Below are 24649 nucleotides of genomic sequence, written 5' to 3' on the forward strand. Positions count from 1 at the left end.
ATTCAAAATGATGGCAGTTCACTGTGCAGAGATGTAAAAGCACTACAGAAGGGCGTCATCACATCCGAGACCAACCAGGGATGTTTCAATGAGTGCGTGAATCACTAAGACGTAGGGCAGAAGGATGCATTACTATGAATGGACATCACATTGAGCACCTCCTATAGGGATGGTGAACAAGTACTCATAGCTCTTTTTTTCCTTATTTTGATGCATATTACCTCCTCTAAAATATGGAATTCTTTTGAAACACCCTGTATAACATAAATAGTCTGTCACTCTTGCTCAGTTCACGTATATCTCATACAACTTGTACGAGTGTTCAAGTGTGTACTGAGGTGTACATGCACTTCACGACTGCATACCAACAAGTACCAGTATGAGTTCATTCGCCTTGACTAGAACAAGGTGTCGACACTGTGATAAATAATTTTCGATTACAAATCAGACATGGAGATTGCTTTCCCGGACAGGCTGCACACCATGACTTTATGTAACAAAATAATGCCATCAATAGCGCATTTTCATCTACAAGTGCTGGTGAAAGTAAACGTAATGCAGGTTAGGTATTTGTTTATGAACTTTAAATGCATATCGCCGCTCCCATCGACTGGATAATTAAGTGTCCCTGTTGGACTACTTGGTGCAACCCCTTATTGGCTCAGAGCCGGATCGCTCGCTGTCAAATCTGCGTGCTGAAGTGTTTGATGGTACTAATTCTACAATTCATAGTAGGTTTTGTACGTGATCGAAATAAGAAGATACATTTCAAACATGTTTGAAAAGAGGAACGTTTCTTTTTCAAAGTAGTGAGCTTGTTTTTGCTAGGGTATACAGTAATTTCCCAGGATAATAAAGAGGGTTTGGAACTGAACGGCTTACATCAGCTGCTTGTCTATGCGGATGACGTGAATATGTTAGGAGAAAATCCACAAACGATTAGGGAAAATACGGGAATTTTACTTGAATCAAGTAAAGAAATAGGTTTGGAAGTAAATCCCGAAAAGACAAAGTATATGATTATGTCTCGTGACCAGAATATTGTACGAAATGGAAATATAAAAATTGGAAATTTATCCTTTGGATAGGTGGAAAAATTCAAATACCTGAAAGCAACAGCAACAAATATAAATTATACTCGGGAGGAAATTAAACACAGAATAAATATGGGAAATGCCTGTTATTATTCGGTTGATTATCATCCAGTCTGTTGTCAAAAAATCTGAAAGTTAGAATTTATAAAACAGTTATATTACCGATTGTTCTTTATGGTTGTGAAACTTGGACTCTCACTTTGAGAGAGGAACAGAGATTAAGGGTGTTTGAGAATAAGGTGCTTAGGAAAATATTTGGGGCTAAGAGGGATGAAGTTACAGGAGAATGGAGAAAGTTACACAACACAGAACTGCACACATTTTATTCTTCACCTGACATAATTAGGAACATTAAATCTAGACGTTTGTGGTGGGCAGGGAATGTAGCACGTATAGGCGAATCCAAAAATGCAAATAGAGTGTCAGTTGGGAGCCCGGAGGGAAAAAGATTTTTGGGGAGGCCGAGACGTAGATGGGAAGATAATATTAAAATGGACTTGAGTGAGGTGAGATATGATGATAGAAACTGGATTAATCTTGCTCAGGATAGGGACCAATGGCGGGCTTATGTGAGGGCGGCAATGAACCTCCGGATTCCTTAAAAGCCAGTAAGTAAGTAAATAAGTAAGAAAGTAAGTATACAGCAATTTCGTCAAATTTTAAAATGATCCAGAGCTAAATACTGGTGTGGGAAGTATTGAATTTTGCGGTTTTTGCCAGAAGAAACGTTGCAAATGTCTTGGCGTCCTTGCACTCCTTTGCCTACAGGTGCAATTACGTTTCACTTTTATCGAATGATTCTATCACAGTTTTTCTTTTCGAGATCATTGAGAGAGACCTAGATCTTGATAGTTTTAAGACAAAAAGAGGAGAAACCTGTTTTGTTTTCACATCTCAAGATGCTGTAGAAAACGTGTTTCATTCATAATCTAACAAAAACACGAGCTAAAGAAAGCTGATGCGTATTTTTGGAATGAGGGTCGTTCCTAGATGCATTTTAAAAAGTGGTCTACAAACTTAGTGACCTCCTTCAATGTCGCATGGCACCCAAGGCGTTCGTTTTTTTAGAAAATATCAGAAAAAGGTGGATTAACGAAAAATATATCGAGCACACTAAATAAAGGTCATCGACTTAGATAGTTAACTTTATCATTTTTTAAGGATTCGTTCTGTATCTCGATATTGGAACTGAACTTAAATTACTTAGACTTATGTAGAAGCGTGACAGATAAGCACTGTCTGATTTTCCATCTCAAAAATTGTTTTTAGACTTTAATGTTCTTAAAATAAGACAAATTTATTATACTGTATTAATAATAGTCATATATAAAAATCGAAATAATTTTCAATTGTATTGTCATAGTTATGAAACAAAAGGTATGAATGCATTAAGATTGTTTGAACCAAAATGCAACACTGGGTGAGTTAGTGTGGCACGACAGGCAGCGAAGTTGAGATGACGCCGAGACACAGAAGGCTCTGAGGATGGTGTCAAATAGCACCGAAACAGCTGCAAACCGCATATGCTTACATAATTAACACGAGTAAGGTCGCCATTTAATCAATTATTTATATTCAAGTGTTAAAAGTAGTGTACGAAAGATTCAACATGGAAGTTTTAAAATTCAGTTTTCTCAAAACATTAAATGTTGAGTTGTTTTCCTTTCGAACTGTCCCGTCGATGTATGTATATGTGTGTATGTATGTATGTATGTATGTATGTATGTATGTATGTATGTATGTATGTATGTATGTATGTATGTATGTATGTATGTATGTATGTATGTATGTATGTATATATGTATGTATGTATGTATGTACGTACGTACGTACGTATGTACTGTCCGTTACTCAGGAGAAGACGAGCGGAAAGAATGTGGCCTTCTTGACTATCGCTGTTGATTGTTATAAACATCGCTCAGATAAGCATCCCAGTAGCCGGGTTATTACTGTGCAGGAAACATGAGTAACAATGCGTATGGAAATTAAAGCTGAGTTGAACAGAAGGAGACCTAATGTTTCCGCTTACTGCAGTACAAATATTGCACGTGTTGTCGTACGTTATCTGTTCACATCCCTTCCTCCTCAGTCCGCTCTCGTCTTCTCCTGAGTCACCGACAGTATGTATGTATGTATGTATGTATGTATGTATGTATGTATGTATGTATGTATGTATGTATGTATGTATGTATGTATGTATGTATGTATGTATGTATGTATGTATTTATGTATGTATGTATATATGTATGTATGTATGTATGTATGTATGTATGTATGTATGTATGTATGTATGTATGTGGTAGAAGGGCAGAGAAGGCCTGACGGCCTTATCTCTACCAGGTTAAATAAATAAATACTACTACGTACGCACGTGTGTACGTATGTATGTATGCACGTATGTATGTATGTATGTATGTATGTATGTATGTATGTATGTATGTATGTATGTATGTATGTATGTATGTATGTATATATGTACGTATGTACGTAAGTACGTACGTATGTATGTATGTATGTATGTATGTATGTATGTATGTATGTATGTATGTATGTATGTATGTGGTAGAGGGGCAGAGAAGGCCTGACGGCCTTATCTCTACCAGGTTAAATAAATAAATACTACTACTACTACTACTACTACTACTACTACTACTACTACTACGTACGTGTGTACGTATGTATGTATGCAAGTATGTATTTACGTATGTATGTACGTACGTACGTACGTACGTACGTATGTATGTATGTATTTACGTACGTATGTATGTATGTATGTATGTATGTATTTACGTACGTATGTATGTATGTATGTATGTATGTATGTATGTATGTATGTATGTATGTATGTATGTATGTAAGTATGTATTTTACAGAAATACAATAATATAACAGCCACCAGCATAGCTCAGTCGGCTAAGGCGCTTGCCTCCCGATCCGGAGTTACGCTCGGGCGCGGGTTCGATCCCCGCTTGGGCTGATTGCCTTTTTGGGTTTTTCTCGACGTTTTTCCAACCGTAAGGCGAATATCAGGTAATCTATGGCGAATCCTAGGCCTCATCTCGAAAAGTACCATCTCGTTATCACCAATTCCTTCGACGATAACTAACCTAGCAGTTAATATAGCATCGTTAAATAACCACGTAAAAAGCACCTAATAATACATTTAGGAATATATCAAGTGGGTTCCTTATTGACGTAACACAATTAAAATCAACTGACACAGTAACAAATGATATTGGGAAAAATTATAATACAAATTGCATGTGAAAAAAATATTATTTGGCAAGTCTACTAATATAATACATTCTGTACTTCGCTAGTCTCACTTATATCTCATGTAGACAACCCCATTAGGTAAGCATCTTGAATCATTTGAATGGCTGCCCTAAACGCCTGGAACTTTGATGCACGCTTTAAATCCTATGCAGTGGGTTCAGTTTCATTAAAACATCACATTATCATTTCGCGACCTCTCATAATAAATACAATTCGCGTGAGAACGCATCAAGTTCAATTCCTTAAGTCCTACTTTTCAGTCACGGTACTAAACTTTGGAGCACACTGTACCAGAGGCTTGGAATCTGGCCTACATAATTAAAGGTCAAAGTGTTAATGACTAGTCAGGTTATTTTGGGCTAATTATAATTGAGGCGGTCAGAAGCAAAGGGAAATAAGTGGACTTAACTCATTTTCGAGAAAATGTGATTAAAAGTTACTATGCTTTTGTAAATTCCGTGACGTTTTAATTTTAAATGTTAATATGTGATATGGTTAAATATGTAACTCTTTACCACTGAAATTTTGAATGCTTTAGTTTATCCTGGATGAATTTAAATAGTTTTTTAGAAATGGCACTTACACCCCTTTGCTTCTAACTGCCTCAAATGTTATATTTAATTACCATACAATAGAAGGGAGAAAGAGCAAGTCCTACAATCAAGGCGTTAGGAACATTCTGAACGAACAGGTTTCCAAGCAACAGCGTACATGCAAATCAGTGATCTGACAATTGCGAACAGATTACGAAGTCTACTCTGAAGTGTTATATAAGAGTAGGGCCTACATGATCCGTTTGATGAAGACACAATTTTATTATATTTGTCGATTTTGTAAGTTATATTAGGCATAATTGGGACATGCCAACAACTGAAACTGAAGATCCTTTGTAGAACGAAAAGATACATTAGTTCGGATCAAATTTCTGCACATTTAAAGGACAAAACTAAAATTATTTCATTAGTTTATTATTATAATACCGCTGCTCTTTTAAATTGGCTGAGCTAAATGGGAATTAAATCAATGACTTTACCAAAACATACAATAAAATGTTTAATACATAACAATTTTTATTTTGAAAATGAAACAAAAGGGACAAAATCTGTGGCAGGGAGGAAAAAAAAGGTCTTAAGTCAATATTTTGTGAAAATGAGATTTTTATAAATTCTGAAAGCGGAAACAATTCTCTACAATCTGGTAAAACGGCTAAAGTCAAATAAGACTCCTGACTGGATTTATAGAGCGTTACCAAATGTCCTAAGTACTTTTTGAATCGAGCACACATAGAATAAAGCGCTTATGAATATTTAATACTTTATTCCTTACAAACCATCACATGTTTACTTTCCATGCTTTCCTATTAAAAAGGTCTAACTTGTATTTTCGCCATTTTATCATATACTGATGCCCTTTCCTTTTAAAATTTTAAGGACCAGGTAAACAGTCCTATAATTGTTTAAGACCCATTTTGCATTTCTAATAATTTACATTTCTCATTTATTTTGAAATGAAAAGTTCTTATGTTTAATAGTCCCTTTACTCAGTCTGGCTTCTAGAATTAAAAGGGCTTAAGTGCGGCTATTTTTGGAAATAATCAAGAAAATTGTTAAATGAGCAACATTATCTATTTTAGAAGAAATATAAACAAATAATATCCAGGAAAAAACTCTATAATTGACACCAACTTCAATCTTCCTACTGCTCTCCTGAAAAGTATAAAATTTTTACTTAAGTCCTTTTTCCTCCCGGCCACAGAAACCATATTCAACTTTTTTATTTGAAATATCTGAAAGAATAACCCCCTGAAATTAATCACATTACTTATGGTTTTTTCTGAATAATCTCTGGTACACATGCACAACCTGAATTCAGCTCATAATAAAGGGTAGAAATAAGAATAATAAAAAAATTATGATTTCTTTAACGACGCTCGCAACTGCAGAGGTTATATCAGCGTCGCCGGTGTGCCGGAATTTTGTCCTGCAGGAGTTCTTTTACATACCAGTAAATCTACTGACATGACCTAACACACATAAATGCCATCGACCTCGGCCGGAATCGAACCCGCAACCTCGAGCATAAAAGGCCAGCGCTACCGAGAGCGATAGAAATAAGTATTGTACATAAGTTCTGCTCGTGCATAAAATTTTATTCAAGCATCTTCATTGTCTTAAATTGATTTATTCTGTATGAGGAAGCAACAAGTGACAAAAGAACGAATCCACGACTTTTATCTTTTGCATGATTGCGAAACGGGAATTTAACGGATGTTGTTTCACTCACAATGCTATGCAACGTTTAGTTTTCAATTGTTTACGATTGAAATGACGTTTGTAAGCTAGTGCCGAGGTAGAAAGTGTGAAGCAATTTTTCATTTGTCTGTGCACAAAACTTTCTCTGTTGCAAACAAAACTAATGGCTTCTGAAATGTTGGGTGAGCGAAGTTTACGAATAGGTTAACGCGGAAGAATTCAAGTTGTAGTCACTGAATTTGCGAGACGTAATAAATGATTATGCAAACAAAACGTAAATGGCAATGCAGTTATGCGCGTCACGACTTAAGCCATTCTTCTCAAGCCTCACGTTGTATTCGTGCGCGCAGTAAAATAAAAAATCACTAATTCTACAACACCTTGACATAAGAACCGTGTATCTGTATCTGATGTAGGTCGAAATGATTCACGTCTCTTGCATTAAATTCTGCTAATTATTGTAGGATATTGCTAAGTATAGGCTAAGGAATAAAATATTGGAGCGATAATTAGAGGAAATGTTACAACTATGAAATAGTGTGATATACGATCTCAGATGTGTTGTATTCTAGCGGAATCCAGCGTTGCCAGGACAAAAAATAATCAATAACTTTTGAACAACGTCTATATATTTTTACAGTTCACCAACGTCTATATATTTTTACAGTTTCTCAAGTTTTTTTCATCTGCATATAATCTGTACGTGTCTAACAAGAAATAATTACTTACTTACTTACTTACTGGCTTTTAAGGAACCCGGAGGTTCATTGCCGCCCTCACATAAGCCCGCCATTGGTCCCTATCCTAAGCAAGATTAATCCAGTCTCTATCATCATATCCCACCTCCCTCAAATCCATTTTAATATTATCTTCCCATCTACGTCTCGGCCTCCTCAAAGGTCTTTTTCACTCCGGCCTCCCAACTAACACTCTACATGCATTTCTGGAGTCGCCCATACGTGCTACATGCCCTGCCAAACTCAAACGTCTGGATTTAATGTTTCTAATTATGTCAGGTGAAGAATACACTGCGTGCAGTTCTGTGTTGTGTAACTTTCTCCATTCTCCTGTAACTTCAACCCTCTTAGCCCCAAATATTTTCCTAAGCACCTTATTCTCAAACACCCTTAACTTCTGTTCCTCTCTCAAAGTGAGAGTCCAAGTTTCACAACCATAAAGAACAACCGGTAATATAACCGTTTTATAAATTCTAACTTTCAGATTTTTTTACACCAGACTGAATGATAAAAGCTTCTCAACCGAATAATAACAGGCATTTCCCATATTTAATCTGTGTTTAATTTCTTCCCGAGTATCATTTATATTTGTTACTGTTGCTGCCAGGTATTTGAATTTTTCCACCTCTTCAATAGACAAAATTCTAATTTTTATATTTTCATTTCGTACAATATTCTCGTCACGAGACATAATCATATACTTTGTCTTTTCGGGATTTACTTCCAAACCTATCTCTTTACTTGCTTAAAGTAAAATTCCCGTATTTTCCCTAATCGTTTGTGGATTTTCTCCTAACATATTCACGTCATCCGCATAGCCAAGCAGCTGATGTAACCCCTTCAATTCCAAACCCTCTCTGTTATCCTAGACTTTCCTAATGGCTAACAAGAAATAAATGAAGAAACAGACACTAGCATACTGACATATATTTTTACTAATCAACTGTGTGAATTTAAACATTGAAAACATTACAGTACTGACAATAAATGATCTCACATATAGTGTTAATTAAACATGTAATTGGCTTACTCTTTGCTATCTTACATATAGTGTTATTTAAACATGTATAGGCCATTCGTTATCGCGTGAAACCTACAGTTTTTTCGAACTAGTTGCAAGTATGTACTACATAGTTGTTCATTGTAACGCTAACGACTTCAATGTCGCCGAGAGACATGAAAACTTGTGAGGTATGTATCCTACTTCATTTTCCACCATCACTAGATTGTACTATTACCAGTACAGAAGTGAACAAATTATTATTAGACTAAATTAATTATATGTGTAACAAAGCTGTATTTATCTTTAGAAATAATGAACAAAAATGTATTTTGCACAGATATAATGAACAGAAAATTGAGTCTGGAGGTTACTAATATTTTGTGAACATTCCCTTATTCTTTATTAACACGTTGATTTTGTCAGGGATGCTGGAATCCAAAGTTTGACACTTTCTTTGAATATCAGCATCATTTAGCCAGATATGAGACAGTGCTTCAATGAGTCCTTGTTTTGTTGTAAACCTCTTTTTGTTCAATTTCTTCTTCAATACAGATCACAGATTTTCAATTTCGTTCATGTCCGGTCTCCTTGCAGGCCATGGGAGAACAGACTGTTGAATATCTTCTGCAGTATATAATTAAAACACCAGTAGTATCAACACAGCCAGACAAAATATACTTAACCATTGAAAAAATATACCAGAAGATGTAAACAATCATATATACAACAATAGAGACTCTGTGAATTATACTAGTAGTTGATAGACGAATTATGTTTCAAAGAAAACCTTTTAGTCTAATAATTTGTCCACGTCTTTAGAATATAACGCAGCACATTGACGTCGTCGTATGTAATTCACAGTATGTCTGTCTACTATGTTCAAGGAACTCTATAGTCAAGTTGTGCGTACAGTAGTTGCTAAAGTGTCATAGATCCTAAGCCTGCTCATCACTCTCGTACTTACGAATTTAAATAGTTCTTTCTCATCGTAATGATTTACACGGATATCACATTCGCTGCCGTAGTCTATATTGACCACTACACTCATATTTATACAGGGACATCATTTTATTTTTACTAACATTTTTAATATTAACCTGTCTATACCTTTAGAGAACCGGAAACACCGCTTGCTCCCCCCTCCAAGACTGGAGTTCGATGATACTGGCGTAAAACACAAATCACTCTACTAGGTATAGGAAGGAAGGAAGGAAAGTAGTTCATCCATTTACGTAAACTAGGAAATATCGCGATTTTGAGTTTGATAATTTTCATTAGGTTTTTCTTTAATCAAAGTACAGTACTGTATTAAGAATAAGTGTTTTTACTCACGAAGTGAGTTATCCATGCGAACGTATTCATTATGCAGTGTATATTATACTGTCTACAGCACTTTAGCGTACAATATAGAGAAAGAAGTTAAATTGAAAAATAATCATAATATGAATATTTAAGCACAATTTTGAAAATGGTGGCCGTTCATTTCGATACAGGCTTCAGTTCTTTTGTGCATATTATCGCACTATAGACTATTGCATCTAATTCCAATTGCCAGTTTCGTCCTTCGTACTAGTAACTCATGTTGAAATAATTCTGTACCTGCTCTACGTACTGTAAATTCAATCTTCACTTCTGCCCGACCCGAAAATATAAAATTACTCAGACATGCTATCTACTGTCCGTCCAAGTGGTTATGCCGCAGGATTGTAGAATGGGAGGAAATCATGTGACAGTTAATTACTTAACGAGGCCCTTTTATTTAAGTTAAATTAAACAGCTGTATAATATTACGTAAACTTCCAATTCCTAAGAGAAATTAATGTTTTCAGAAAAGAGCTAAGGCAGCCCAGCTTTTACAGAGGGGCGAGCAGAAGGAGGTGAGGGAAATCGGGATGCGACATAGGCAAACGGACAGTACCTGTGCGAAAATATGATTCAATATTGAAAGCTCTTTCGTCACTGGAAAACGCGAACATATTTCTGGAACATACTATACTCAGTAACTCAGTACTGCTTACTATCTGCGGTCTTGGTTCTGTGTGGAGTTGGAACTTCCTTAGTAGAAGGGGTGGGAGTGAAGTACATTCAAAAACTCAGGTACAATAAAAATTGAAGTAAAAATAAAATGATGTCCCTGTATATATCTTAACACTCACAATAATGAACTGCACTGATTTGTGTTTCAGGACTCGAGGTTTCCGCGCAATTCCGATGCCCGGAGAAGACAGGATACTTCCCTGATCCCGTTCAGTGTGATTTATACTACAAATGTGCACACGGGGAGCCAGAAGAGAAGCTGTGTCCCGACGGACTGGTATTCGACGATTCGAACCCCAGCCAAGCGCGTTGCGACATTCCTGCCAATGTGGAGTGCGGAGACAGATTGGAACTTCGTGAGTACTTACCTAAAAATTGCAATTTTCTTACGCTCTACATCTTTGTGACTGATTGAAGGTTCATTGCAGAGGTAAAATGCCTTGGATAAGACGCTTAAGGGAACGCACAGGTGAAATTACTAAATCTTACAATTTTCATTTTTTTTCTCAAACACCAAGGACACCAGAATAAAATTATGTGACACGTTTCCTTATTAAGATGCAATAAAGGGCAGGAACCATTTATAAATTAATTTAATTAATTTACATATAAATGGTTCCACACGTCGAAAATTAAAGAAAATCATGTTGAAAAAAATTCCTGCCATTTATTTCATCTTAATAAGGAAACGTGTCACATAATTTTATTCTAGTGTCCTTGGTCTTTGAGAAAAAAAATGAAAACTGTAAGATTTAGTAATTTCACCTGTGCGTTCCCTTAAGCGTGTTGAGGCATAGTTGAGAATATTTGAACTAATATTTTCATTGTCAGTATAGAGAATATTACATATAAATTGTGTAAAATAAACGTAAAAGTGATACAAATAGTGCAATGAAAGACACTTCAATACCAAAGGGCATAGAAAGTGTGTTGAACGTAATCCAAAAGTCAAAATCTGAAAATTAACTCGACGTTTAGCATGGATTTGTGTAGCCCACCATGATGTTCAGTGCCAACATCCCAATTAATAAATTAAATAATCTGCATTTTAGGGAATTTCCAGAACGTACATAGAAAATTACGGGGTTTTCAGTGTTGAACGACATGCAATATATACTAGTACAGTGCCGTGAATATCGGGAGTTGACCGTACTCCAGACACACTGCAGCTTCTTGTCTTATCGTGACTACAATCTTGGCAGATAATTCCATGTCCCTGTCTATTGGAGCCTTATACTGTACACAAGTGATTTTTTATAACCCCATATGAAATAATCGAGTGGTTCATGTCGGGTGACCTGGCAGGCCATGGAATAAGACCTCCACTTCCAATCCAGCGACCAGGAAGTTTAGCATCCAGATGTACCGATACTGCGCCATCGTACTGTTTGACTCTTGAAATGAATGTGTCTGTCGTTGATTCATGGTATGTTCTGTCATGTGACAATGTAAATACGATGAGACAGAGCCACCTTTTTTTTAAACACATGCCACATTTACAATCTGTCTACAAGAGACAATAAGTAAATATTATAAAAGAATATGACATGAGTGGAGATGTTATCCCATGACAACACTCCAAAAGAAAAATAACAATGTTTTAAATAGCTGTATTAAAAATTAATGGAAGGTCAAGAGCATTGGTCCTTTTAAGTCTTCTCATTGTTTGACTATTATCTAGCAAATTTAATGCATGATGATTGGCATGTTGATTTAATCGGTGCAGGTATTTTTTTACTGAATTTAGAGATTTCTTCTTTCACAGTTGAAATATTAAGGTCACGATGAATGACATCATTACGGACATACCATGGTGCAGTGACAATGGAACGTAAAGTTTTGGACTGATACCTCTGCAGTATTTCAATGTTTGAGTTGCTAGCAGTTCCCCGCAGTTGGATGCCGTATGTCCAGATTGGTTTTAGTATGACTTTATAAACAAGAAGTTTATTTTCTAATGACAGTTTTGATTTAGATCCCAATAACCAACAGATTTTTGATGTTTTAAAATTTAATTCTTTACGTTTAGTTTCAATATGTTTACGCCATGTTAATCGGCGGTCTAAATGCATACCTAAATATTTAACATCGTCTGCTTCGGGAAGTTCTTCGAGAGCCACCTTGTGGACAATATGTAAGCAAAACAATTGATCATGGATTGTGTAACCTTCGTGTTCTCCCCCACATGTTTAAGCACATATGTGGAGCTTATTTCCAAAAGGTACCAAATCCACAATTTTCGAAAAATGAGTTACAGATGGCAGCACATTCTTACCTACCTGTAGAACGGAAACAATAACAATTTCTCTCGAAAAAGTACCAAATCCTGTCTCCAGAAGTCACTGAAAACAGTGTTTTACAGCAGAAAATACCAAATCCATGTGAGTTTCATGCCAAAACATACCAAATCTCAAGCGTGTTCCTATTGGTTCTCGACTTTACGTCACCGACACGTCACGCGTCGAACAGCAATTTCATTGGCTATTGTGGTGACGTATTATTTGTTTGTGTAATGGCTGTCAGTCACTGTCAAAGTGTTTGTAATAAAGTTCAATCTAGGTTTTAGCATTGTAAAGCAGGATACGTGTAATGACTGTCATGCCCTCTCAGTGCGCCTAAAAGCTGCTTCTGATGAGGATATGAAGAAGTCTTTGGTTGTTGAAAGACTTGTATATAAAGTACGGGCCATGGCTTTTTTTAACAACTTAAATGAGTTTTGTCCTGGTACTGTTAATGTTAACTTTGACCTTATGCAAAATCAGCTTTTACCAAAAACTCAAATAAATCAAGCATATTACAGTAGGTAGTTGTGGTACTATACCTTAGGGATTGTAATCCATAATGAGAAGAAGACATTTTCACCAGAGACAACCCATTTTTAAAGATGGTTAGAAAGTGAAGGGGGTAGAGGTCCAGCAGAAACAACAAAAAAGTTTAAGATTAGTGAGGCTAGAATGATAACAGTCCTTCCAAAAGCAGGTATAGTGCAGCCTCACTAGTTCTGTACTCTGTCACCAGTATGTCAGCATAATATGATAAGAAAGGGTTTGAGATACGACCTTGCATTGGCAAAAATTAAAGCAGTGCCATGCAAACGTCATGTCCATGAGGCTAATAAAAAAGATTTGAAGGCTTTGTTAGCATCCATGGACTATTGTGACATTAACAAACTCCCATTTTACAGTAATATTATAAATTCTGAGTCTGTTGTTAGAAGAGAGGATAACATTGATGTTCATTATGATGATTAGGACAAATATTTCCTCCACTTTGTGAAATTTAATGAAAAATGTTTAATATTATGTATATTTAAATTCATAGTGCTAGTAAATAATTCCTGTACATCCCCATTCATAATAGGCCAACTAAATTATTCCATACCAATATGAAAGTCATGTTCAAGAGGCTAAGAAAAAAGATTTTAAGGCTTTGCTAGCATCCATGGGCTCTTGTAACATTAACAAACTCCCATTTTGAGTCTGTTGTTAGAACAGAGGATGAGGATAACATGTATGTAAATTATGGTCATTAGAATAAACATAGCCTAAATTTGTGAAATGAAAGTATTTAATTATGTATTCACTTTTACAGTAATAGTAAGTAATTTCTGTACATACCCATTCATAATACTGAATTATTTCATGCCAATATGCACCACATACAATTTTGTTGCCAAAATGTACCAAATCCAAACTAAAACTATTGATAACTTCTTGTAAATGTGTGAAATATCTTAAATATATGCCTAAATATGATTGATGATATGTAAAGAATAGTGACATGAAGCCATACCAATATATAACATTTTTTAGAGCTATGAGCAGTTTTTTTCATTTCCTGTAAAATTAGGTCTGTTGGATTTGGTACCTTTTGGAAATAAGCTCCACATATATATTCTTAAGCTGGGTTTCAGTAGAGCATCCTCTATGACCTGTTTACTTTTGTCATGTTTTTCTCTAACACCCTGTATAGAATGAAATTTTTGTCCACTTCAGCTATGATGTTATTATTACAGCAGGGTCTTTTAACGTACGAAGCAATGAGTAGAGGTCTTGTGGTAACATCTGTGATTGTTTGTCCTGCAGAGGACCCTCAGCCTAGCGAGGGTTGTCCCCGCGCGAACGGCTACTTCCGGCACTCGGACCCCCAGGTGTGCGACAAGTTCTTCAACTGTGTGGACGGCGAGCCCAACGTGCTGCCCTGCCCCCCAGGCCTCATCTACGACGACAGCCGAAGCACGTGCGCTTGGCCCGCTGAGAGCCACAGGACGGACTGCGTCCACAGCAAACGAGGTACTGTCCTCAGGTTACGCGAAATCCTCCCTCACTTCATCAGCAGCTTCTTCAGACTCGTGCGGGATCGTATTAAAATGCCCTACGATCTATGCATGGGGACGTAGGCTCTCTCCCGGTTAGCGACGTATAAAAAAATCTTCCGAGATTTCGGACCTTTACAGTCATTGAATTCTTAAGATTGTTTCGGACCTACTTACAGGTTACATTCTCATAATACTTACTTACTTATGGCTTTTAGGGAACTGGAGGTTCATTGCCGCCCTCACATAAGCCCGCCATCGGTCCCTATCCTGAGCAAGATTAATCAAGTCCCTACCATCATATCCCACCTCCCTCAAATCCATTTTAATGTTATCCTCCCATCTCCGTCTCGGCCTCCCCAAAGTTCTTATTCCCTCCGGCCTCCCAACTAATACTCTATATGCATTTATGGATTCGCCCATACGTGCTACATGCCCTGCCCATCTCAAACCTCTGGATTTAATGTTCCTAATTATGTCAGGTGAAGAATAAAATGCATGCAGTTCTGTGTTGTGTAACTTTCTCCATTCTCCTGTAACTTCATCCCTCTTAGCCATAAATAATTTCCTAAGCACCTCAAATTTCAAACACCCTTAATCTTTGTTCCTCTCTCAAAGTGAGTGTCCAAGTTTCACAACCATACAGAACAACCAATAATATAATTGCTATATCACCATTTAATACGAGAAAAATTCGTTCCGGCACCGGGAATCGAACCCGGGACCTCTCAGCTCTGCGGGCTGAGTGCTCTTTCCAACTGAGCTATGCCGGGACACGATCCACGGTGCCGGCCGAACTCCTCTCGTAATGTTTTACGGCCTTACTACCTGCACTTTAGACAATGTAAGTCATACATGCAGGAGCGCATATTTAAATGACTTTATGGCCATATATATATATATATATATATATATGCTTTATAAATTCTAACTTTCAGATTTTTTGACAGCAGACTGGAAGATAAAAGCTTCTCAACCGAATAATAACACGCATTTCCCGTATTTATTCTGCGTTTAATTTCCTCCCGAATATCATTTATATTTGTTACTGTTGCTCCAAGATATTTGAATTTTTCCACCTCTTCAAAGGATAAACTTCCAATTTTTACAGTATATTTTCATTTCGTACAATATTCTGGTCACGAGACATAATCATATACCAGTCATTTCACACAGCAGTAAAAATTCCATACATTTTGTGGAATTCTACAAAGTTTGGCAACACTGCTTTTAGGTCACGAACTAAAACTGAACACTATCTTATACTATAAAATGAAACAATTACAGAATATTTCGTAGAAAATAAAGTTCAAATTGATGTCTTTTTCTATTTTTTTCTCATTCCTAGTGAAATGAAATCTTCACAATATGGAACGAGGTGGATCGTGATATAAAACACTAGATTCAAATTTGGGAGATCTCGGGTTCAAATTTCGGGGTCGGTCAATTTGATGGGGATTTTTAATGATTTACTTGACAATAAACAACTAACAACCTAGTTATTAAAAAAAAAAAAAAAGCAAGTACAACAAATGCAGATGCACGAGACCTGTATCCATAGTTGTACACGGTGGCCGATAAATGACAGCAAAATGGAAACCCTGTGTATCTACAATGTACCATTCTCAGTAAACAGACAAAGAAGAGGAGATTTACATCAGAGTTAGTATTGGCCTATTTTGTGTTCGTTCTGCTCCTACTTTAAATGCTCTTTCGCCCATAGTAATCATAAGAGAAAGTTATATACCTTCGTAATTCTCACAAGTGGAACGTAGTGAGTCAAATTGCTGCTGCTGAAGATTTTAGTGAACATTATAAAACATTATTTTTGCATTTTATATAGTAACGTTACACAAAGTGTTGTTATATTGTATGTTTATCTCCATTGTGTATAAAAGTTATATTTCTTGCCTTGGTTTTATTTGCTTCAGCTTTTCTTCTGACTACACTGTAATTTATGAAACCATAAGCTAACGTTGGTACTTGTAATTTTGCACACATACAGGGTGATTCAACAGGAGTTACCGCCACTTACGGATCTTATTTTCGAAGACATTTTGATAAAAAAAAATGTCGTATAAACATGGGTCCTATTCTCAATATTTTCAGAGTTGCACTAATTTTAAATTCTTTGCAAAATGTCTTTTTTATTCAGTTTTAAAAGTAAAACAATATTACAAATACAGACCGAACTATTCAGGCACTCCAGTAAGTATGAAACTTTATACCACATGTGCTTGGGAGTTGCCCACAGGGAGAAGTACTCAGAGTAAAACGTCACAACATCATACGTTCTATGATCGCAGATGCACTTCGATCCAAAAATCTAGACGTTCACGAGGAAGTTCATTGTATTGCTGATGGTGGGAGCAATCGTAGGATCGATATCATAGCTATAAGTAGGAATAAACAGACAGCCGAAATAATTGATCCTACGATCAGATTTGAAATCTCAGCCACTCAACCATCTGAAGTGAACGAAGAGAAAAAGAAAATCTACGAGCCCACGATTCAGTACCTATCAGCGAAATAAAACATAGAAAAAACCACAGTTACCGGTCTCTTCTTCGGAGCGAGAGGCACCATTCCGAAAGCCTTTGTAAAGTGGAGGGAAAAATACAAGCTGACGAGAGATCTTCAAGATGCCATCGTCACCACCATTATTAAAATTTTCTGTAGCGATATTCCGTCAGCATCTTTATGGCGTACATTCCATTTTAATTATACTTGGTTCTATTTTTTTCTTATGTCTTAATCACTTTTGTTTGAAACCTGTTTATATAATTTTCCATTTTAAATTTTATTGTGAGCTATTCTGTGTCGCAGGGCAAACCCAAAATATTGGGTCAGACCAATAAATTGAATTTTTTAATTTGTTAGTATTCTGGAGTTTAAAATATGTTTGAATTCCTTAGTTGCTTCGTATAGATTTTCCTTTCAATTTTTACCTGCAAAATTGCATTTTTCTTACGCACTTTTCACAAGAACTGTTACAAATCACACCACTTCTAGCGACTTGATTCTTCACAGTTCTATAATGCACCCTAATGTAGGGGAGAGTCGGGTAGTATCGGACATCGGGTAGTATCGGACAGTGCGTTTCTTTCATCTACCACCATATGGTAGTACCTGAATGACATGGTTACGTTTCTCTATGCGACATGACAGAAACGTAACCATGTCAATCAGGTACTATCATCGTGTGGTAGATGAAAGAAACTCAATGTCCGATATTACCCGATGTCCGATACTACCCGACTCTCCCCTACAGTCTTAAAGAGTTCACAAGAGTGGCGTGATTTGTAACAATTGTTGTGATAAATACATAAGAATAATGCAATTTTGTAATTAAAAATCGACAAAAGAATCTATACGGAGCAACTAAGGACTGCAACCTGTGTATATATTTGTGTGTCTTTACTTTGTTTATAGTGTTTTTTCTCTCTCTCTATTTCTTGTGTAGCTTTACTTTGTATATAGTGTATTTTTTTCTGTTTATTTCTATTATTGTATTTGTATTCCTGGTGTTGTGGAAGAGAAGGCCTGATGGCCTTAACTACACCAGAATAAATAAATAAATAAATAAATAAATAAATAAATAAATAAATAAATAAATAAATAAATAAACAAATAAGTAAATAAATAAATAAATAATAAAGAATTCACAACAAATTTTTAGTTTCCGAATACTAGCCAATCAAAGAAATGACACTTCTGAATAGTTCATTCTCTTTTTATAATATTTTTTTTATTTTTAAAACGAAAGAAAAAAAGGTATTTTAGATACAACGTCAAATTAGTGTAACTCTGAAAATATTGGTGATAAGACCCATGTTGATATGATATGTTTCTGCTCAACATGTCTTCAGAAATAAGCTCTGTAAATGGCGGTAACTTTTTCTGAATCACCCTGTATAAGCAATCAACCACGAAGAGAACCTTATAATTCACATCATACACACAGTTCAAATTACGTAAGAAAGGGTGGGGGGGGGGTGAAGAAGATGATACTCGTAGAACGAAGTCGTGTACTCCGACTCCACGAAGGCCAAGTGCATTGTTATGAGCAAAGAGAATGACGGAAGTGAAGAAATGCCGAAGTGAAGGGTGTCGCCAACGTGCTCATGGGTAGGGCGCACTCACTTTACAACAGACACGAGGCGCTATGCAGTGATATTACCTTCACCTTTGGCATGCCTCTTCGTATATTTAGCTTCAGAAGTTATGCGACTTCAAATGTATTCTAATTTGCATTATTTTCCAACGCCGGAGAACTGGAATAAAATACCTGCGAGATTTATGGCCACTTGCATCAACGTCGGTTAAAAATGTAGTAACCATGCGTTACGAAACCACGGTTAAAAATAACCATGGTTAAAATGTAATTTCTGTGCACCACTCTTAATCAACGCTTACTTAAACATGGTTAGCTGACACCTCATTTAACCAGAATAAAGTCTGTGATAGTACATCGTTTCTACAAAATGATAATAACAACACACATACACAACACATCCAACCACCAACACAACACAAACAAGCTGCATACCGAACAATGGTACACATACTACTCAACATACCAATGAACCAACAGGATTACAACGAAGAGCTAAACACAATCAAGTACATAGCACAAGAAAACGGATACAACCCCAACATAATAGACAACATAATACGAAAGACAAAACATAATCACAAAAAAACATAAGAATACAACACAAACACAAGAACACAAAAAATACCTACATCACACTAGCATACGAAAACAAAAACACACAAGATTGCAACCTCATTCAAGAAATTAAATTACAACATCGCATACAGAACAAATAACACTCTACAAAAACATCTCAACACACAAACAAACAAATACAACCACACAGGCGTATACAAACTCAAATGTAACACCTGCAACAACTTCTACATAGGACAGACAGGCAGATCATTTCAAACACGTTATAAAGAACACATCACAGCCATAACAAAATTACAAAACACATTCACATATGCAGAACACGTCACAAATGCTAACCACTCCTACAGAGACATCAACACAGACATGGAAATTCTACACATCCAACCAAAAAGCCAGAAACTAAACACACTAGAACAATTCGAAATATAAAGACACACAAAAACACATCCAAATGAAATTCTCAACGCACAACTCAATTTCAGAACATACACACTCTTTGACTCCACATTACACTACACAAACACACCCCCACAGGAAACAAAACAAGAGGCGCCAAGACCAGCAACAACCAGTTCTGAAGAAGGCCAATAACAGGTCGAAACATGTAAACCAGGTATGGTAAAATTTAACACGAGAAAGACATATAATACATATTCCGAAAGAAAAGCGTTTATACCTCTACAAAGATAATAGTTAGCGTCTAAAAACGACTGCGCTTACTCCGTTCTACATGAAAACGAACGTATCCTATATTTTCGCGTTGCATTTGTTTGCCTTTGGGTGCTGGTATATTTAAGAGTTGCATTTCTTTGTTTTTCATTGTTGTTAGGTTAGAATCGTACAAAATGGAAAATTAAACGCGGAAATGATTATATCCCAATGTGAGTCTGAAGTATTGATAGATTTCATTACTAGATTTAAATATAGCGAATCCTTAATATGTTATATTAAAAAAGAATGGAGTATTCATAAAGGAAACGGATGAAGAAGATTAGTAAGAATGTGTGTACAATCCAGGGCCCCAATAATACCAGGGAAGTATGCAATATCTTAAGATCCATCCATAACCTCTCTTCGTTCAGCCTGTGACGGAGGAAAAGAGATACTTGAGTTATAATCTTAAAATACTAAACATATCAGTTGCATAGAATTGTAATGTAAACAGCCGAATCATGGCAGAAATAGGATTGTTTGTGGGTTATTCCAAGTGATCCATTTATTGCAGCAGAAATGACACGATAGATTTAGATAAACGAAAGCCCTTCTGAAATTTTCTGTCACCTAATTCCTCGTAAAAATTCTCTTTCCACGAATAAAACTCTGTTCACCAACATCTCTATCTAAGTAGCTTACAGTAGTAATCGTCTTCGAAATAATCAATTACAGATCTGGCCGCTATTTTGTTTTACTAGGCCTGTTAATCACTGGTTATCTTCTTTAACCGCTCGAATATGGCCGGTTAGAGATTACAGTGGTTACCTTCCTGTTTGAGTCCTAATCGAGGTCTAGCCACCACAAAAATACTTAAGGCTCATTCACAATGAAAATTAAACATAACGTAAGCGTTAACTTAAGAATATAAACGTTACGGTAAAATCAAGAAGTCATACCATCATTCACGATGGGAACATAAACATAACAGCAAACATACTTGGTAACCATGGAAACATAACAACGACGCCATTTCCTCATATTCTATCGTATACTTCAGCGCTCCACGATTGTGTTCTGTTTGCAAATCACGTAAGCATAAGCATGAAAGTTTGGAGTTTGCAAACTTTCATGTTAACGTCTTACGGTAATGTTTATGTCAATGCTTATGTGAATCAATGTGAATGATCCCATTTGGTAGCCTGGGCGCAAACTTCTGCGTTTATGTTACGATTATGTTTAATTTTCATTGTGAATTGGACTTTAACCAGGAGTTATGTGGCTATTTTAACCGGTGGTTACACTAATCGACGTTGATGCACGTGGCCGTAACCACGTCATGTTTCATCTTAGCTGTGGCAATGCTCTCGTTAATTGTGATGTCTTCTGCTTATTGAAGACTCTCATAAGAGTGAGGACGGAGTTGGCTAAGGACTGAGTTCGATTATCGTATAATAAATAAAGTGTTATTGTTATTCTAATCATGAAGTAGTAACCTTTGCTGGTGCATTTTCCCACAGAGGTGTTGGAGGATGGTTTCTCATGCCCGGAGGGAGAGGTGATCGGCCCCAATGGACGCGCGCTCCCCCATCCAACGTTCGCCCACCCTGACGACTGCCAGAAGTTTTACATCTGCAGAAACGGAGTGATGCCGCAGAAGGGAAGCTGTCCCGGAGGAACTGTGTACAACGAAGTGAGCTTCAAGTGTGACGAGCCGGAGAACGTGCCTGGATGGTGAGAAGTTTGCTCTTCACCTTAACTAATTAAGAAGTTACAGGATCGCGCTTCGTGAACTGAGCAAAGGGAGTTAGACCCAAGGCTTACTTACTTACTTACTGGCTTTTAAGGAACCCGGAGGTTCATTGCCGTCCTCACATAAGCCCGCCATTGGTCCCTATCCTGAGCAAGATTAATCCATTCTCTATCATCATATCCCACCTCCCTCAAATCTATTTTAATATTATCTTCCCGTCAAACGTCTCGGCCTCCCTAAAGGTCTTTTTCCCTCCGGCCTCCCAACTAACACTCTATATGCATTTATGGATTCGCCATACGTGCTACATGCCCTGCCCATCTCAAACATCTGGATTTAATGTTCCTAATTATGTCAGGTGAAGAATATAATGCTTGCAGTTCTGTGTTTAGTAACTTTCTCCATTCTCCTATAACTTCATCCCTCTTAGCCCCAAATATTTTCCTAAGCACCTTATTCTCAAACACCCTTAACCTATGTTCCTCCCTCAAAGTGAGAGTCCAAGTTTCACAACCATAAAGAACAACCGGTAATATAGCTGTCATAAATTCTAACTTTCACATTTTTTGACAGCAGACTGGATGATAAAAGCCTCTCAACCGAATAATAACAGGCATTTCCCATATTTATTCTGTGTTTAATTTCCTCCCGAGTATCATTTATATTTGTTACTGTTGCTCCAAGATATTTAAACTTCTTCACCTCTTCAAAAGATAAATTTCCAACTTTTATATTTCCATTTCGTACAATATTCTGGTCACGAGACATAATCATATACTTTGTCTTTTCGGGATTTACTTCCAAACCTATCTCTTTACTTGCTTCAAGTAAAATTCCCGTGTTTTCCCTAATCGTTTGTGGATTTTAGACCCAAGGCTACATTTTGCAATATCATCAATATGTCCGGCACTTGGAAACGGTTGCTAAGAAGCGTTACCATTTTGTTTAGTAATCAAAATGCCACAACCCTAACTCAGTCAACTGATGACTTCTCACAGAGGCCCCTAAATGAATCGGATCCGATTTCCTGAAAGTTATTTCTGGTTATTGGTGAAAAAAGTAATGAAGGGACAAATTTTTTCGATATACAGGATTAGTAATTAACGCAATCGACTAACAAACCAGTTTCCACTGATATTCTCAAATAATATATTTTTTTTTGTGAACGCCATACCATTGTCTTATTGTGTCCCCATCCCAACCTCTTTGGTTTCAAAGTAGTATTGACAGTAAGTCAAATAAATCTAAGGTAATATAATTAGAGTATGTGAATTTATATATTTGAAGAGGGTCGGCCTGGATAGCGTAGTCGATATAGCGCTGGTCTTCTGTGCTCGAGGTTGCAGGTTCGATCCCGGCCCAGGTTGATGGAATTTAAGTGTGCTTAAATGCGACAGGCTCATGTTAATATATTTACTAGTATGTAAGAAAACTCCTGCGGGACAAAATTCCGGCACACCGGCGACGCTGATATAACCTCGGCATTTGCGAGCGTCGTTAAATGAAACATAATTTAATTTCATTTGAAGATATTAAAGTATAGTAAAATTAAAGAAATGCAAGGACGAAAGTGAATGGGGTAATGTCAAAATTCACTTTATTGAGAGGCAATGATTCATGTGTACAATTATAGAAGCAACAACTTCATTTCAATACCATAATAAAATTGAATGAGATGAAAATTGTAACAAGTTTTGAAGACTGAGAAATTTTCAAGTAAGGAATATACAAATAAATAAGGATAAGTACAAACTCATCGAACAATGAAACACTAATATACCCAGAAAATAGGATAGAGATAGCTAGACAGATTTATAGATATAGACAAAAACAGAAAAAACACAGACAGACACAATACAGAGAGACAGAAATACACAGAAAGCAGAGGTAGAAATAAAAAATACGCGCAAAGACAAACAAGACACAACACAGAGGGGCAGACAACATACAAGACAATGTGGCAGCAAACACACAAAATAGAGACAGACAACATACAAGTGTGGCAGCAAACACACAAAATAGAGACAGACAACATACAAGTGTGGCAGCTAACACACAAAATAGAGACAGACAACATATAAGTGTGGCAGCTAACACACAAAATAGAGACATACAACATACAAGTGTGGCAGCAAACACACAAAATAGAGACAGACAACATACAAGTGTGGCAGCAAACACACAAAATAGAGACAGACAACATACAAGTGTGGCAGCAAACACACAAAATAGAGACAGACAACATACAAGTGTGGCAGCAAACACACAAAATAGAGACAGACAACATACAAGTGTGGCAGCAAACACACAAAATAGAGACAGACAACATACAAGTGTGGCAGCAAACACACAAAATAGAGACAGACAACATACAAGTGTGGCAGCAAACACACAAAATAGAGACAGACAACATACAAGTGTGGCAGCTAACACACAAAATAGAGACATACAACATATAAGTGTGGCAGCTAACACACAAAATAGAGACAGACAACATACAAGTGTGGCAGCTAACACACAAAATAGAGACAGACAACATACAAGTGTGGCAGCTAACACACAAAATAGAGACATACAACATATAAGTGTGGCAGCTAACACACAAAATAGAGACAGACAACATACAAGTGTGGCAGCTAACACACAAAATAGAGACAGACAACATACAAGTGTGGCAGCTAACACACAAAAGAGAGACAGACAACATACAAGTGTGGCAGCTAACACACAAAATAGAGACAGACAACATACAAGTGTGGCAGCTAACACACAAAATAGAGACATACAACATACAAGTGTGGCAGCAAACACACAAAATAGAGACAGACAACATAC

The 24649-nt window shown here is 36.6% G+C and overlaps 1 protein-coding gene and 1 non-coding gene across 2 annotated transcripts in view; one reads left to right on the forward strand and one right to left on the reverse strand.

The window, feature by feature from the left end:
* LOC138709512 (protein obstructor-E-like) overlaps positions 1 to 24649 on the forward strand; it is a 53544-nt gene that overhangs the window by 21876 nt on the left and 7019 nt on the right. The window contains exons 2-4 of the mRNA XM_069840332.1: positions 10549 to 10755; positions 14485 to 14691; positions 21582 to 21795. Coding sequence (XP_069696433.1) covers positions 10549 to 10755; positions 14485 to 14691; positions 21582 to 21795 — 628 coding nt within the window. The remainder of the gene's footprint in view (positions 1 to 10548; positions 10756 to 14484; positions 14692 to 21581; positions 21796 to 24649) is intronic.
* TRNAC-GCA (transfer RNA cysteine (anticodon GCA)) lies at positions 15412 to 15488 on the reverse strand. The gene has a single exon. It is a non-coding gene; the product is annotated as a tRNA-Cys (tRNA).

This window comes from Periplaneta americana, chromosome 11, assembly GCF_040183065.1.
Source record: "Periplaneta americana isolate PAMFEO1 chromosome 11, P.americana_PAMFEO1_priV1, whole genome shotgun sequence".
Lineage (NCBI taxonomy): Eukaryota > Metazoa > Arthropoda > Insecta > Blattodea > Blattidae > Periplaneta > Periplaneta americana.